General features: G+C 52.9%; 7 protein-coding genes across 7 annotated transcripts; 4 read left to right on the forward strand and 3 right to left on the reverse strand.

The window, feature by feature from the left end:
- Nucleotides 1–124: 124 nt before the first annotated feature.
- Nucleotides 125–1528, reverse strand: UHO2_05850 (uncharacterized protein; the record flags this gene model as incomplete). The annotated part of the gene is made up of 1 exon (XM_041558749.1): nucleotides 125–1528. The coding sequence occupies one exon, from the start codon at nucleotides 1526–1528 to the stop codon at nucleotides 125–127; it is 1404 nt and encodes a 467-aa protein (XP_041414683.1).
- A 552-nt stretch (nucleotides 1529–2080) lies between these two features.
- UHO2_05851 (uncharacterized protein) lies at nucleotides 2081–2743 on the forward strand (the record flags this gene model as incomplete). The annotated part of the gene is made up of 1 exon (XM_041558750.1): nucleotides 2081–2743. One exon carries the CDS (start codon nucleotides 2081–2083, stop codon nucleotides 2741–2743), a length of 663 nt encoding a protein of 220 aa, XP_041414684.1.
- Nucleotides 2744–3717: 974 nt separating this feature from the next.
- UHO2_05852 (putative H+-transporting two-sector ATPase chain b precursor, mitochondrial) lies at nucleotides 3718–5121 on the reverse strand (the record flags this gene model as incomplete). Its single annotated transcript, XM_041558751.1, has 2 exons — nucleotides 3718–4092; nucleotides 4777–5121. The coding sequence occupies 2 exons, from the start codon at nucleotides 5119–5121 to the stop codon at nucleotides 3718–3720; spliced, it is 720 nt and encodes a 239-aa protein (XP_041414685.1).
- A 482-nt stretch (nucleotides 5122–5603) lies between these two features.
- Nucleotides 5604–6035, reverse strand: UHO2_05853 (uncharacterized protein; the record flags this gene model as incomplete). The annotated part of the gene is made up of 1 exon (XM_041558752.1): nucleotides 5604–6035. One exon carries the CDS (start codon nucleotides 6033–6035, stop codon nucleotides 5604–5606), a length of 432 nt encoding a protein of 143 aa, XP_041414686.1.
- A 439-nt stretch (nucleotides 6036–6474) lies between these two features.
- Nucleotides 6475–7045, forward strand: UHO2_05854 (uncharacterized protein; the record flags this gene model as incomplete). Its single annotated transcript, XM_041558753.1, has 2 exons — nucleotides 6475–6525; nucleotides 6617–7045. 2 exons carry the CDS (start codon nucleotides 6475–6477, stop codon nucleotides 7043–7045), a joined length of 480 nt encoding a protein of 159 aa, XP_041414687.1.
- A 1289-nt stretch (nucleotides 7046–8334) lies between these two features.
- Nucleotides 8335–9693, forward strand: UHO2_05855 (uncharacterized protein; the record flags this gene model as incomplete). Its single annotated transcript, XM_041558754.1, has 1 exon — nucleotides 8335–9693. The coding sequence occupies one exon, from the start codon at nucleotides 8335–8337 to the stop codon at nucleotides 9691–9693; it is 1359 nt and encodes a 452-aa protein (XP_041414688.1).
- Nucleotides 9694–12043: 2350 nt separating this feature from the next.
- Nucleotides 12044–14167, forward strand: UHO2_05856 (uncharacterized protein; the record flags this gene model as incomplete). The annotated part of the gene is made up of 1 exon (XM_041558755.1): nucleotides 12044–14167. One exon carries the CDS (start codon nucleotides 12044–12046, stop codon nucleotides 14165–14167), a length of 2124 nt encoding a protein of 707 aa, XP_041414689.1.
- Nucleotides 14168–15349: the final 1182 nt, after the last annotated feature.

The raw sequence follows: 15349 nt of genomic DNA on the forward strand, positions 1-15349 counted from the left end.
TGCAGACACTTGTCACAGACTTCACAACGAGCGTGGTGGCAGAACACAAAAGAGCAATGAATCACTGAGATTCCTAATACCGACATCACAACAGCAGAAACAGCGAAAAACGAGGAGCGAACTCTTAAGAGAACTTCTTATAATCATGTGTCTCATAATTTTTCAGCTTATGCGTCCTCCTCTTAGGCATCTGTTTCACCCTTGGCTCAACAACACCTCTTGCCTGCAACTTGTTATACCTATCCCTGAACAGATTTCCCTCTGGCTTCAAAGTCCTCAACGACTCGCTCAAGTCATCTCCCACCTGGACATCCAACCTCTGAGCAGGTACTTTATGCTTGCCCACCTTCAAACCCGCCAGACCTTGCTTCGCCAGAATTTGTTCCTTTTGCACTCGTCGGGCTTCAGCAGCTTGAGCTCTAGCTGTGGCGAGACGAGCTTGACGACGTTTAAGAGCGGGAAGTTGGAGGATGGCTGCAGCTTCGATACGGGCTTTTTTGCGTGCGGCTGCTTCGAGTTGTTGTTGACGTGTGCGTTTGGCTCGGGCGCGTTGTTGACGGGTTTTGCGCTTGGGTTCGGTCGTGGATTGGGCGCCGTCATTGTCTTCCTCTGCGTCGCTCTGTTCGGAAGCTGCTTCGAGGTCGTCCTCGTCAGCGTCGTCGGAGTCAGAGTTGATGCCTGGCACGTCGAGGTTCATTCCCCTGTATCGCCTAATGTCGTCGTCTTTCTGAAGACGCAACTCAGCCTCGCGTGCAATGATGGTAGCGAGTTTGGCTTGCCAGTTCTCTCGCTCGGCTTTGTCCATCTGTTCGTTCTCCTCAAGTCGCTTTTCGATCTGGTAAGCTTCCTGAATGAGCGCTTCATGCGACTCAAGATCAGGATTGTAGGATGTACCAGGATGAGGCAGATCAACAGCGGGAAGCTTAGAGGCGATATTGTTGTAATCATCCCTACGGAGAGTCTTGGGAACGTGAACGGCTGGTTTGGAGTGTGTAGGTGGAATCCAATTCTCCTCACCCTCCACCGCTGCCTTTGACTTGCCCTTAACATCACCCGAAGTTGAGGGAGAAGACAAACCCCAGACATCATACACACTCCCCAAGTTCTTCTTTACAACATCAGCACTACCATCTGCAATCGCACTAGCATCTCCTTGCGTCCCAATCTGCTGACGTCCAACCATCTTTCTCAAGCGTTGTTCGACTTTCTTGTCTACACCGGCTGCTTGTCTCTGCTTCTTGGCTGGAAGGAGTGGTGCATGGCCGATTTTATTTTGTAGGATCTCGAGAGATTTGAGGGGTCGTTTCGTGCGGGCCTGTTTGGCCAGGAGAGTTTCCTGACCAGAACGATCTTCGACGAAGAGAAGGTCGGAGGCGGTTTGGCGGAGGGGGTGGGATTGTTCTTCGAGAAACTGCTCGGTGGAAGTGAGGTCGACGTTTTTACGCCATGCCTTTTTGCCTTTGCGTGAGGATTGGGCTGGCTGGGCTGGTTGGCCGATGTTGGAGGCCTTGGTGCGAGTGGGCGCCATGGTTGTAGGTCAGCCTGATGGGGGGTGGTTGGTGGCTGTGAGAGACTATGTTCGGTGACGCCGTTTGCTGACGAAAGTTGATCGGCTAATGTTCCGAATTGTGTCAGAGGCTATTGAGTTGGTGTCAGATTGTACCAAGATGATGATCAAGAAGGATTGTGATGGTCGAGGAGGAGGGAAAGCAAAGCAGAAGGTATGTGAGAAGAGACCCTGACCAACTTGCCTGCTTGTTGGCTTGGGATTGGAAAAAAAAAAGTGAGAACGAACAGCGTGCGTGGGCCAAGGAAGAAAAATTCTACAATTTCCCGGATGCTCGTCCGTGTGCCGAGAAAAGCTTGGAAAAAAAAAAAAAAAAAAAAAAAAAAAAAAAGTCAAAAAGTGGCAGTTGAGACATGTGAAGCAAAGGTTCGAGGCTGTGACAGCTGCTGAGAGCTGCCTTCTCACATCACAAGGAAGTAACCCTAAGTGCCCCCCACAGATTTTCCTCATCACAACTAAACTGTCGAGCCCCACCATCCTTGGGACCACCTTCCACTCAATAAGACCACCATTATGTCAGACAAAGCCGCTTCGCTGACCAGCGACCAAATCGAAGAGCTCCTCCTCTCGGCTCGATACGGCGATCTTGAGGACCTTCAAGCCACCCTCTCTCCCCTCTTCTCTAGTGCGTCCAAGGTCGCCGAGCTCCTTGCAAGCATCCAGAACGAGGACTCCAACACACTTCTGCACTACGCATCTGCCAACGGCCATCTCAAAGTAGTCCAATACCTTCTCCCGCACTCCGACCTCCCCTCCCTCCTCGCACAGAACATCTCTGGCAACACCCCTCTCCACTGGGCAGGACTCAACGGTCACCTCGAAGTAGTCAAAGTACTCGTTGTTCACATCGAAAAGCTCGAAAAAGAGAATCCTGAGCAAGCAAAGAGGCTTAACCTCATCTTCCACCCAAAGACCGAAGCAGCACCCGCAGATGGAGAAGAGAAGGAACACGATGGATCAGAACGAAAGTTGTGGGATGTGAGGAACAAGGCTGGTCGAGGACCAATGAGTGAGGCGCAGATGAGGGAACAGGAGGCTGTGGTCAAATTCTTGTTGGAACGCATGATTGATGGACCGGAAGGATCGACGTTGCAGCCTGCTGAACCGCTCCCACCGAAGCCATCAGTGGAGGGGAGCGTCGAGCAGCAGACTGAGAAGCTTAGCTTGAACAACTAGACTGTCCGCCTAGGCATCTCTTAGACGAGAGTGTGCCTCTCAGCCCGGTACAGGCTGCGGGTCGCTCCATCTTGTACTTTTATCTCACCTTTGCAAGCATTTCTCAATCACCACAGCAACCCACGTTTCGTGACAGCAGCGGTTCCTCAACTGTTTTGCCTTGAGGCCGATGTGCATGTGCTCATAGCAGCATTTTGCCTGGTGCGAGCCTTCGTAATCAAGCTTGCAGAAAAGGGCTCGTTGAAGTTGCGAGCTTCATCGGTAGGGTAGGCAGAACGAATCTTGCACAGAACGACGCCAGTGAGGAAGGTGGTCCAAGTACCACCGACGCAACCGTTCGAAATTGACGTGGTACTACTCATGGCCCTTAAGTTTTGAGGCGCCAGAAGTCGCAATAGATCGCCCACAAAAGTTCGTCATTGTAGGCCCAACTGACCTCCAGCCGGCGATCATTCCTATATCCATACAACACTTTGACTTGCCACTCCCCACGTCTCCAAGACACGCCAGTAAAGAAGGAGCAGTGCTCGCTCGGTGTCTTCCGAACCAAAAAAGCTCCCCATTCCGAAACAACTTTCTCTACTTGAACGGCACGATCTCGACGGTGCGTGTAACTTGAGTCTTTGACATTCGGGCTTGCTGCGCTCTTTGGCGCCCACGCTTGACTTCCTCTTAGGGTCAGGTTTAGGCAGATCGTTCTTTCGCCTCATCGAATGGTTCCTTCCGACTAACAACAAAATATTTGTGCATGGCAAGAAATAGAAGCAACGGCACAGCCGGGACACAGTACCGGAATGGGTCTCAAAGGTTTGCTTGTATTACGAGCAGATGGTGAGCAACAATCGTCTACGTTGCTCAACCTGTGGGTGTGATGATGATGATGATGGTGGTGATGATGATGAATAATGGAGCAGCTAGCGATGGCGGTACTAGTACTGCTGAGGTGTGATTATCATTGTTGTTTGTTTTCCAGCTCAGATGGTCTTGGACTTGACAAGGTTCTCGATCTCGGCAACGGCGTTGTCAAGGATCTGCTTCTGCAACTTGTCGTCCCGAAGCGAGTCCTGAACCTTCTTGATAACAGTGGCGGCAAGCTCGCGCTGCTCCTGTTCACGCTCGCTGGCCTCGAAACGAACCCAAGAGTCGAGGACGGACTTGACCTCAGCAGCGAGGGTGGTCTTTTGTCGGAGCTCAAAGACCTCCTTCTCGGTCTGTGCAGTCTCCTTGGCGACAGAGTAAAGGGCCTGGGTGAGGCCGACAACGTCCTTCTGCGACTCTACGGAGTCAATGCGGGCCTGAACAGCCTCGGTGTGCTTGGTACGGGCGCCGTTGAGGATCTTGGAGATTTTCTGTTGGCGGCGAGAACATCGTGATCGATACATGATATGAGGAGAGAAGGACGGTCAGTACTGTTCAAAGATTGGCTGTCGGTCTGAAACCGCGGTTGTAGCATGTAGTTGTCGCAGCAGCAGCAGCAATGGTGGAGATGGAGAAACATGCGACAGAGCTGAATGTCGCAGGGCTCGCTTGCTCCATGTAGAGTCCGGGAAATGCAGTCCTCCCTTTGTTCAACCTAATGATGATCTGTATGGGAGCTCTTGAATCAAAGTGACATCTAGCCTGTGTGTTGACGGGTGGAAGCAGTGTTTGTTGTGCCCCGCTTGGGCAGCAAGCCCGAGTGGATCAGGCAGATCTCCATTGTTTTTATCTCCAAGTAATTCCTTCGTTGGCACGTCCGTGATCGTCATGTCGGCATACGTTCTCAAGATTCGGTCCGCATTGTATGAGTGTCGAATGTGCGGCTTCGCGACCTGCTTTTGCATCAAAATTATCGAGTGCTGTATGCGGAGATGGTAGATGCTAGCGGAAGGGTGGCTGCAATTGATCATGTCGAAGAGTAAGAAGACTGCGTGTTGGTTGGTGTGCGTTTGGGTCGAGGCTTTGCTTTGCTGATCTGGTTGCTACCACTGATGCCACTGCTCACGCTGCTGCTGCGATACTGATATTGAGGTTGGCGATGAATGGATCCTTACCTCAATCTGGGAGTCAGCCCACTCCTTGTAAGGACCGGTGATGGCACGTCCGACGAGAACGGCAAAGATGAGCGAACCGACAAGGATAACAGTCTCCTCGTTGGCAACGTAAATCTCCTTGCTGATGGCGACGGCGGTGAGACCAGTTCCGAGGGTGACCCAGCCGGTCTTGCTAACGAGCGAGTTGCCGGGCAAAGCGTCAAGGATGGAGCTGGCACGAGCCTCAGGGGAAGGCTTGTCGCTGTAGAGGCGGATAGCAACGACCGAAGCGGCGGTGCGGGGAGCGACTGTGGGTCGCGCAAGGGCGAGGGTGGGGACCCGACGAGCAGCAACACGGAACGACATTACGGATGATGAACGAGACTAGGGTGAAGAGGTGGGGAGAGGTGGTGGTCGAAGAGATGTGGATCTGGATAGGATCGCGACGAGGAGCTATCTCGTTCACAGCAGCGGCAACAGACTGAACTGGCCAACGACTCGGAAGAATTGCAACGCTCGACCGTTTGGCTGTTTGGGACTCGTTCGTTGCTCACCGCTCAGCCGCTCTGAAGAGTTGAACGGATCAACGGTGTGCTGTCTCTCTTGCTTGCCCAACCGTTTCCTTCCTGTCCAAGTCTTCCGGACGATTGAACCGATTCTTCTGCTTGAGGTCTGAATCCAATTGCGTGAGAAGAGAGTTTGTATTTCCATACCAGGGCCAATTCAACAGCTTGTAATTAAGACATCGAAATTTCTCATTTCACTTCTTCGAGGTTGGCGAGGAAGGCTCAGAAGTAGCGAAAACGCAGGCAGAAGGCTTAAGGCCAGATCGATCACGAATTTCCCTTTCAATCAGAGCGCGCTTGAGCCTTGTTTGTTCCGTTTTGAATGTCGTTAGCGGCCGGAGCCGAATTGAGGACGACTGATGCATCGGGATCGGCCCTCACAACAAGGATGAGACTATATCGGTGATAGCCGACCGGACAGCGGCGACTTTGCCGTGGCTGCAACATGACTTGAAAACGCCCACTAAGCTTGCTGTACTTGACATTGCACCCTGAAATGACAGTTTGGCTTTCCGAACCTTCTTGTCCAGTATCTTCTGACGTGCCACGCCGCTCGACGCCGGAGCTTGCTTCTGCGCCTGCTGAAGATAGGATAGCAGCTACAATGGTGAACCGAAAGATCAGAAATTCACCGAGTCTGTCTCGTGGCAACGAAGCAGCTTGCGTGAGAGCGTCTGGAAGTAAAAACGCAGGATGAGTGAGCATATGATTCATCGGGTAAAATTAAACGTTACGATTCCTGCTTTCCGCTACGTTCCTCATGTCATACTGTGCAGCCTATATCAACTTGGCTGCGAGCTGTCGATCCGAAGTCGATGCTCAAGCCAAGCCTAGCCGCGGCTTCCGAGGCAGGATGAGCTCACTGATGCCAGACGCAGCTGTCTCTTGAGATCATGGGCGACAACACTTTCTTTTACCAGACACTTGCAGGCCTCGCAAAGTGTGGCACAAACTAGAGTGGGCAGTGTCGAGGGAGATGACTGAAGAAAAGAAACAGAGTGCGCCTAGCCGTTACTCAGTCCAGACAAAGTCCACAGGATAGAACCTCACACCTATATACCTGGGTTGCCTGTCAACGAACCAATTCTTGCCTCTCTCCATCTTCATCATCGATACATTACCCCCTTGGCACCCCTTGGCACCAACCGTCAACATGTCTGAAGCTTACGCAGGAAAGTCCGATCAGCAGATAATCGACGAGCAGGTATGTACTCAAATCCACACAAATTGCTCTGCAAAGAAAGCAAGAACGGCAACGCTGACCCGACAACTTGCTTCTCTCCCTCGCTCGGCAGGCTCGTGACCTCGACTTCAAGTCGGACAACCGCCTCAAGGACTCGTTCAACCCTAAGACCACCGTCACCTCGGAAGAATCCGGCGTCAACGAATCTGGTCTCGAAAAGTTCCCCGGCGCTTCCGTCAGCGTCGGTCGCACTGGTCAGACCGGTGGTGGCGCCAACCCTCAAAACATCCCACCCGAGGAGGGAGGAGACGACCGAAGCCAGCGCACCGGCGAGTCGAGCATCCGTTTCGAAGGCACTGGTGGTCCCCAAGACAAGAAGTACGAGGCTTTGAGGGACAACCCGGGTGGATTTGACGCCAAGCCCCGTGGATTCGACGAGCCTCACCAGGCTCAACTTAACGAGCCTGTTCCTCAGACCGAGCCTCAGCGTCTTGAGGCCGACCAGGAGGCCACTGCCCGCAACCATGCCATCAACTCGTGATTCCTTCCATCTTCATCCAATCTAATGTTGTGTTTTCACTCTTTTGATGCCTCTGTCATGTAAGACCAATCTCACTTTAATCTGACAGCTATGTTGTCGTATCGTCACAGAGGCCCTGAGATGTGTGTGCGTGTGATCAAGACTCTGCTGGACCATCAGACGGCCCCGAAGAACAGCTATCGAATTGCCATCGAACTGTCTGGAGAATGTATTTTTCGAGTTTGTTGAGGTTAGACAGGCAGGTCTAACAAGGCTCTACTGTTCGAAAAATCCAATTTTTCACGTCCCAAAGCGGCGATGTCTTGCATTTCGACAAGTGCGCTAGACGACCGGCTTCAAGGCTCCATCTAGCCGTCTCGACCAGTCATTGCAAAGACAAAGCGCTCTGCTGCCGCACTTCTCCTTCGCTTGGCTTGATTGCGGAGTCTGCTTTCTGCCCTTGTGACTCTGACACGCTCCTCCCACATTAACTCTCCGCATTGGCCCGGTAATTTCCTTCTGTGTCCCGCTCGCATAATTCCATATTGGCCTTGACTCGACTCACTTACGAGCTACCCCGCAACCAAACGAAGCTCGTCTTTGGTCATCAGCTGTTGCCGTGTTCCTCATGACCACAACTCTCCTCCTCTACCATCATCAATCCATACCCCGCAAGCATCGCCTTAAAGCTCACACAAACCCTGTTTCCGTTGAAGGCTTTCAAGCAGCAAGCATCCATCCAATAGCGAACCCCCTCGAAACGAGCACGCCTTCTCCTCATCTCTAAGTGCTCCCGATCATCCGATCTCGCTCGTCGTAGCCACACAATCCAAACCATTCCAGGACAGCTCGACTCACGCCCGACAAGCTGTATCATCACGCAGCCGATCGTCTACTAGATCAGCGCTCCCGTACCGCTCGTCACCAGGACTAGCGACTTCTGCCCGTCGCCTCCTTCTCTCAAGATCACGTTCAAAGCTTAGCCCGCAGTCAGGCATCAAGCTCGATCCAGCAAAAATTCCAGCTCCAGTTGACTCGCTACACAGTCACGCCTGAGAGCATTGAGTCACAATTGATAAGTTCGAGGGATCGGATCCCTAGCAGGCTGTAGTCAGCCGCAGCATTCAATCACAATGTGAGTATTGCGATACTTTTGAGTCGAGAGAGAGAGGCGAACTGATTCATTACGGACATGCTGACATGTTGATCCCTTTGCACATTTTTGCAGGAGCTACCACATCTCACAAAAGCTTTGGTCGCAGCTGCATCACTTTGCAAGCTTCCCACAGACCGGCATCTCGCTGCGTCAGATGGTCCAATTCGGTCGCAATCCAAATCCAGGCACCATTCTACAAGCAGGCAGCTTCCTTGCTGAAGAACTTCCCATCCGACTCGCACATCGTGTCAAGGAGCTCGACGAACTTCCACATGACCTCTCCAAGATGTCCTCGATCGTCAAGGTCAAGAATTGGTATGCGCAGTCCTTCGAAGAGCTTGTCAACTTTCCCAAACCACAACTCTCTGATTCAGTTCAAAAGCTGCTGCAAAATGCTTCGAGGAACGCAGAGCCTCTTCCAGAGTCCAAGCCAAATCCGAGTCTGCTCGAGTCAGCGACCATCAGCGACAGCGAAAATGGCCTTGCCAAAGCACTTGTGCCCAAGAACAATGGAAACGGCAAGAATGGCAACGGTTCAAGATCAAGAGCACTGCTCGAACACCGCTACTATGCCAACCTTCCGGATCACCAGTGGCCTAGCGAGATCGAGCAGTACAACGAGGATTTCACGAAAGCACTCGAAAAGATCAAAAAGAGGCACGATGCCGTCGTTACCACTATTGCACAGGGTGTGCTTGAATACAAACGTTCAAGAAAGGCCAACACGCTCCAAGCTGACGTGCAGGCCTTCTTGGATCGTTTCTACCTCTCGCGTATCGGCATCCGTATCTTGATTGGACAGCACATCGCCCTCAGTCGATCATCACAGCGACCTTCCTCCAAACTGATTGGTAGCGGCGGCAGCTCCAGCAACAGCGGCGACTACTCGCTGTCCGATCAGATCGCTCGTGTCAAGGTCGATGGCAACCAGGAGCACGAGCAGTACGTCGGCATAATCTGCACCAACACCAACGTCGGCGCCATGGCACACGAAGCTATTGAGAATGCAAGATTCGTCTGCGAGGAGCACTACGGACTCTTCAAGGGTCCACCTGTCCAGCTCGTCTGCCCACCAGATCTCACGTTCATGTACGTGCCAAGCCACTTGAACCACATGCTCTTTGAGCTGCTCAAGAACTCGCTCCGTGCCGTAGTGGAGCGGTACGGGGTTGATCAGGAGGACAACTTCCCACCCATCAAGGTCATCGTCGTTGAAGGCAAGGAGGATATCACGATCAAGATCAGCGACGAAGGAGGAGGAATCCCACGCAGCGAGATGCCACTCGTATGGACCTACATGTACACCACCGCACAGTCAGAAGACTTGGACCCCGAGTTCAACGCGTCCGACTTCAAAGCGCCAATGGCTGGTTTCGGTTACGGTCTGCCGCTGGCACGTCTCTACGCACGTTACTTCGGTGGTGACCTGAAGCTGATCTCAATGGAAGGCTACGGAACGGATGTCTACCTGCACCTCAATCGACTCTCTTCGAGTAGCGAGCCGCTGCCGTAGGAATACCTCAGGTCCAAATACGGCTGGAAGCGTAACCGCACCATCAGCGAGATCAAGGCCAAGGAACGTGACGCCGTCAAGCCAGGCGCTCGAGAACGGTCTGGAGAGCAACCATCGCTGCTGGAGGTGCCAGCGTCGCCGTTTGCCGGATTGCGTCTGCACACACACTCGCCCTCGACTTCTCAGCCTAATTATAGCCGTTTTGGACCTGCCTCTTCTGCCGATTCTCGAACAGGAGGGGGTCTTTCATTTCTTTTGACGCTTTTGCCCAAAAGTTGGCAACGGAGATGGGCTCCAGAGCAGACATCTTGGCCCACACCACCAAAACCACCACCACCACCACCACCACCGCCGCCGCGGCGATCACCACCATCATCATCAGCCGGTGATAGCAAGGGCGACGTTCGCCGCCCGCTTTGATCATGCGATTCATTCCATGACTGCATGCCGACCACCAATCACGCTCGGATTCACTGCCACGAACCAGGATCAGCTACGATTTGCATGTACAATAGTTCCAATGCCATCTTGCAACGACATGCATATCACACCACAACGTCTTTGTTTTCTGGTCGATAGAAATGTTGCATCTGAATTTCGAGACATGATGCGAAAAGTGAAGCTGTTCCAGCGGGATGCACGGGAGATGAAGCTGCAGATCCAACAGGGTTTGCCTCGGTGGGTTGGGCGGATCGAAAACAATGAGCCATGGACGTGGGTTGGACGTGTTCGGTTATGCGGATCGCATATCCAATCGTTGGCGTCTAACCAAGATCTCGCTCTCGCATAGCAGCCGGAGCAGAAGGTAGCGAGGGCGTGTAGGCGTTGAAGCTGCTCGCTTGAAGAGTTCAAGTTGGCGTCTGAGGATGCGCCCGGATGATCATTGGCGAGAGAGTTGCGTACAACGTGGGCTGCTAACCGTGGATTGTTAGCTGTAGGCTGCGAGTTGACCGTTCATGGGCGGCAAGTATAACACGGGAAGGATTTGACAGCATCTCCACGGCTCTTTGAGCTCGCGAAACGCTTCATTGAGAACGCGTGCGTGTGTGTCCCGGTTCAGCTATAGCCCAACACACACACACACACACACACACACACACACACACACACACACATATACACAGCAAAGCAGCTGAAGAAAAAAAAAAAAAAAAAAAAAAAAAAAAAGGCGCTATCAAAGCGTATGCAGACTGCAAGCGATCAACACTGTTCAGCTGCTTCGCTCTTCGGTGTCGTGTAAGAGCTCGGGTCTTCCGACTGGCGTGGGCGCTGATCTTTGCTCTCTGCCTCTGCCAAGCTGTGCTTCTTGCGCTCTGTCTCTGCTCTTCTGGTGCTGGCCTTGGTGCTTTGATTCTTGCCTTTGCTGGCCGTCCTGGTGCCTCTCTCTTTTTATCTGTCTGAGGGAACGACATTCTGTTGCATTGCCTATCCGTCGTCGTTCCGCTTTTCAACCCAGACCCTGACTACGCCAGAGGAACGTCATTTGGCGTAGCGGCCGACAAGTCTCGCAAGCTTGGCCTCGAGGAGGCACGAGCTGTCAAATCGCTTTCTCCGCCGCTGAAACAAGGCTTACTGTGTGTCCGTGAGGCCTCTTTACACTTTTCGCGTGTCCTGCTGTTCTTGCCCTCGAGCTCGACAGCCGCGCTCTTCGGCACTGCTCCTCTCCCTTGCTTGAGATTTGCTGTCTGTTACTTTCTCTCTTTCCCGTTAAGCTCACTGCAGCAAGAGTGTTTCTCCTGTAAACGCGATCGGTATCAGTGTAATGCTTGCCTTCCATCTCAACCATACACTCTCTCCTGATCGCGTCGACAGAGACTCCACCCATCTTCCTAATCTCGCGGTTTCCTGCTTCTATCCTTCTCTCTCTCTCCCGTCCGTGCTAGGTCTCTTCAAGACTTTATCCTTCACGCCGCTGCATCTCGTCGACTCTCCGTCCAGTAGCTACGATCGATATCCTCAACCATGCAATGAACAAGCAGTAGCTTCATCCAGTTTCTTCTCGCTCCTTCTCCTTTCTCGAGGTACTGCGCTTGATAAAACAGCAGTATCCGTCATCTCTTCACGCCCTTTCGCTGTGTCTCAACCGTCACACTTTGTCTCGCATCCTTTGCGCAAACGGTTTCGCTATCGCCTCACGCTCGCTGCCCTTGCTCGAGTTACATCCAACCTCGCTGCCCGTCACGACTGATTCGGCTCTCTGATCGAAGTACAGCTTCTCGAACAATCTTCAGACTTGGAATACTGTTTCGGGTTACCCGACAGATTACTCAGCACATCGGAACCGCCGAAACCGAGTCATCCTAGCCTCACTTGACTGCCACATTATCAGCGCTGCTCAGTCTCGCCCACAATGAACGGCATCGACAATGGTCAGACCTTTGACCCGGCATTTGACGCCTTCTTCCAGGCACCTTGCTCCTCTTCACCACACCATCAGCTTCAGCATCTTGTCTCCGACTTGCCATCTATGGCGCACCATCCCAATGCTCACGTCGCAGACTCCTCGCTGAGCGCCTATGGTCATGACGCAACACCCATGCGACCCACCTCCAGCTCCTCTGGCAGCAACTTGCATCTCAACATCTCGGCTCTCTCGGTCAAAGGTGAAACCGATCAGCAACACCAGCCACGCTTCGGCAACTCTCTCAACTTTGCCGCCACCAACACCCCTTCGCCTCAATCGAATCTCGCATCTCCAGCTGATGCAGCAGCCTCATTTAGCATGCACGGCGCACAGTCGACCTCACCGCTCTTGCATCCAGACGGCACATCCGCCGCCATTCCCGACGAACATCTTGGCGCGCCTACTGCCTCTTCACCGCTGCGAACAGAGCACAATCTTAGCAACGAAACAGGGGGCATGACCACCGCCATGCGATCCTACAGCTCCACCTCGATCAAGAGTGCCACTGGCTCACAGAATGCAGATAGCCCCACTTCCGCTTTCGGCGGCGTCGGCAACCAGAGCATGGGCGACGTCTCAGTTGATGATCCCAACGTAACGAGCCAGTCTGAAGCCGATCTTGCAGCAGAAAAGCGTCAGAGCAGCAAGTTCGTATACAAGCTCTTCCGCATGGTCGGTGATCCCGACTACCAGCATCTCATCAGCTGGAACCCTAACGGCACTAGTGTCATGGTCTGCAACTTTGACGATTTTGCCAAAGAAGTCCTCGGCAAGCATTTTAAGCACAGCAACTTTTCCAGCTTCATTCGACAGCTCAACATGTACGGCTTCTACAAAGTCAACAAGACTCCACGCGGACACCGTCAATCAGTCGATCCACAGATATGGGAGTTTTCGCATCCCAAGTTTTTGAGAGGAAGGCCCGACTTGCTCGATGACATTCGCAGGAAGGCGCTCGATTCAGAGCACGCCCGTGTCGAAGCGCGCGATCTTCAATATAGTGTCAGCGTTGGTCAGATGCAGTTGCGACAGCAGCTTGACGAGATGCAGTTCAGACTCGAGGAACTCGCGGAGCAAAACATGGCCCTTCGCACGTTCACAACACAGCTCAGAGATGTTCTGGGACTTGTGTTCGAACATGTTAAAAAGACGAGCGGTGGCAACCTCGGCTTTGACGTCCGCATCCCCACACTCGATCTCCCCTTGCCTATGCCCCCTCAAGGGCTTTGGACTCCTCAGGGGCACGATGGTCCGCCTATCTTTGTTACCGAGCCCGAGTTTGGTGCCGGAGTTGGTCCAGGCGGTCTGCGCATCGGCCCTGGCCATGGCTTGGGTCACGGTCCTCAGTCTATGCACGGTCCTCCGCCCTCGTTTGGTGCAGCTCCTGATGGATTTGGCATGGTAGCAACGCCTCTCTCTCGTCGCGTCTCTTCTAGCTCGGCTCACAGCGAAAGCATGCTCACCATGAATGGTTCCCCGATGCATGGCTCAATGCAGGGTGAAGCCATGATGATGGGACAGCCGCATGGCTTGCCGCAACGTTCTCCCTCATTTGGGGAAGGACAGATGCCATCACCCCAGTTCAACATCGGTCGAGGTGGCACTGGAGGTCGACCAGGCCTGGCTAGTCTTGCCATTGACACTTTAGCAGCATCGGCGGGCATGTTTGCACCCGGCGGCATGTATCACCGCGCTAGCCCAACTTCGGCAGGTCTCTCTGCGAGCAATGCCGGACTTGGCGTGTTGAGCATGCCTCCATCGCCACTGACACCACAGCATCAAGCCATGATGGCAGCGATCAACACGCCCTTGCCACCGTCGCCCGCACCTGGATCCATGGCAGGCTCACCCTTTATCGTCAATAACGGCTTCCCCGCTTTCAACAATGGTCATCTAAACATGGTCGATCAGAGCTTCTTTGGCCCCGAAGATGAGGGTCCAAATGCCAAGGCGATGCGAACGCCGCTGAAGCGTACTGCATCCAATTCACGACCGAGTGTACATGGCACACCAGTGCTCATGCAGACCGCAACGTCGCCAGGGCTTGCCAAGCGCAAGTCGCCAGTGTAGACGCAACGACCGACGACACTCCCCGTCCCAGCTTTTCGGCACATCCTGCGTGCCGTATCAACGGACTCGCTGCCTCGCACATCTTGCTCCATGATACCCGGGTCTCCACGCATATTTAGCTTTGACAGCTTCTTGCGGGCCCACACTCACTGTTGTTTCATTGCCCTCCTCGCCCTTCCCACTCCTCTCTTTGCTCGATTCATGAACTACATACATGCGCTTTACTCTCGTTTCCTCTTCTTCCCACCACGACGTGTCCTCGAGCAGCATTTGCGTGACGTTCACGGTCCGGATACACTCGTTCTTTCCCACCCTTGCCCTTGTAAAGCGCTGTCACAGTACGCAGCTTTGTTATAGTATATCTTGAATCCAGCCTCATTCGACTTACTCTCCACCGCTGTGAACGGCAAAGTGCTCGATCATGGACCTGTGTGAGACTTGATGCTTGCTCCGTTGAGAAACGGACGTTGCAGAAAGTGACGTACGAGACTGCAATCATCCCCGCACCAAAGGTCCGTCCGCGGACGGAGCGAAGTTATGAGGGACAGAACGCCGATCCTTTAGGCTTGAATGAGTTGAAGATTGAAGCGGCACGGCACCTCCTCTATGAGCTACGTACTAGCTCCTACGGTATAGGTGTATGGTAACTGCAATGCTTAAGATTTTGATAGATTAAGACTACAGTAGTGTGAAGATATATATACTTTTGCTTCATCCATGAGAATGGCCATCCATGCCCTGTGAACCAGATGTTTCATGAGGAGCCTTGGCATTTTCTTCCCTTAGTCTTGGTGTTCCTCTCTAGAGGTGTCCTGATTGGTCACCACCAAAATTATCATGCATGCATGATCCTCGGTTTGAGCTTCCAGTGTTTAGCTGGGTCCTTACTTACTTGTATGCATCCTTGACTGTTGGTGCAGAGCACTGGTTTGATGTCATCAAATCCTAAGTCTCATAGTAGGTATGAGAAGAATAGAGCTTCCCATGCTGCTTCCAATGTGGTGACAAACTCTGCTTCTATGGCTGAGAGAGCTACACATTTTTGCATGTGAGATTGCCAACTCACTGGACACCTGTATAAGTATGTGATTGCTCCTGATGTGCTCCTCCAACTGTTTGTGGGATCTGATGCCCAATTCACATTGGTGTATGTCACCACTGCTCCCTTCTCCTCATTTACCC

Source organism: Ustilago hordei (assembly GCF_900519145.1).
Source record: "Ustilago hordei strain Uho2 genome assembly, contig: UHO2_contig_15, whole genome shotgun sequence".
NCBI lineage: Eukaryota > Fungi > Basidiomycota > Ustilaginomycetes > Ustilaginales > Ustilaginaceae > Ustilago > Ustilago hordei.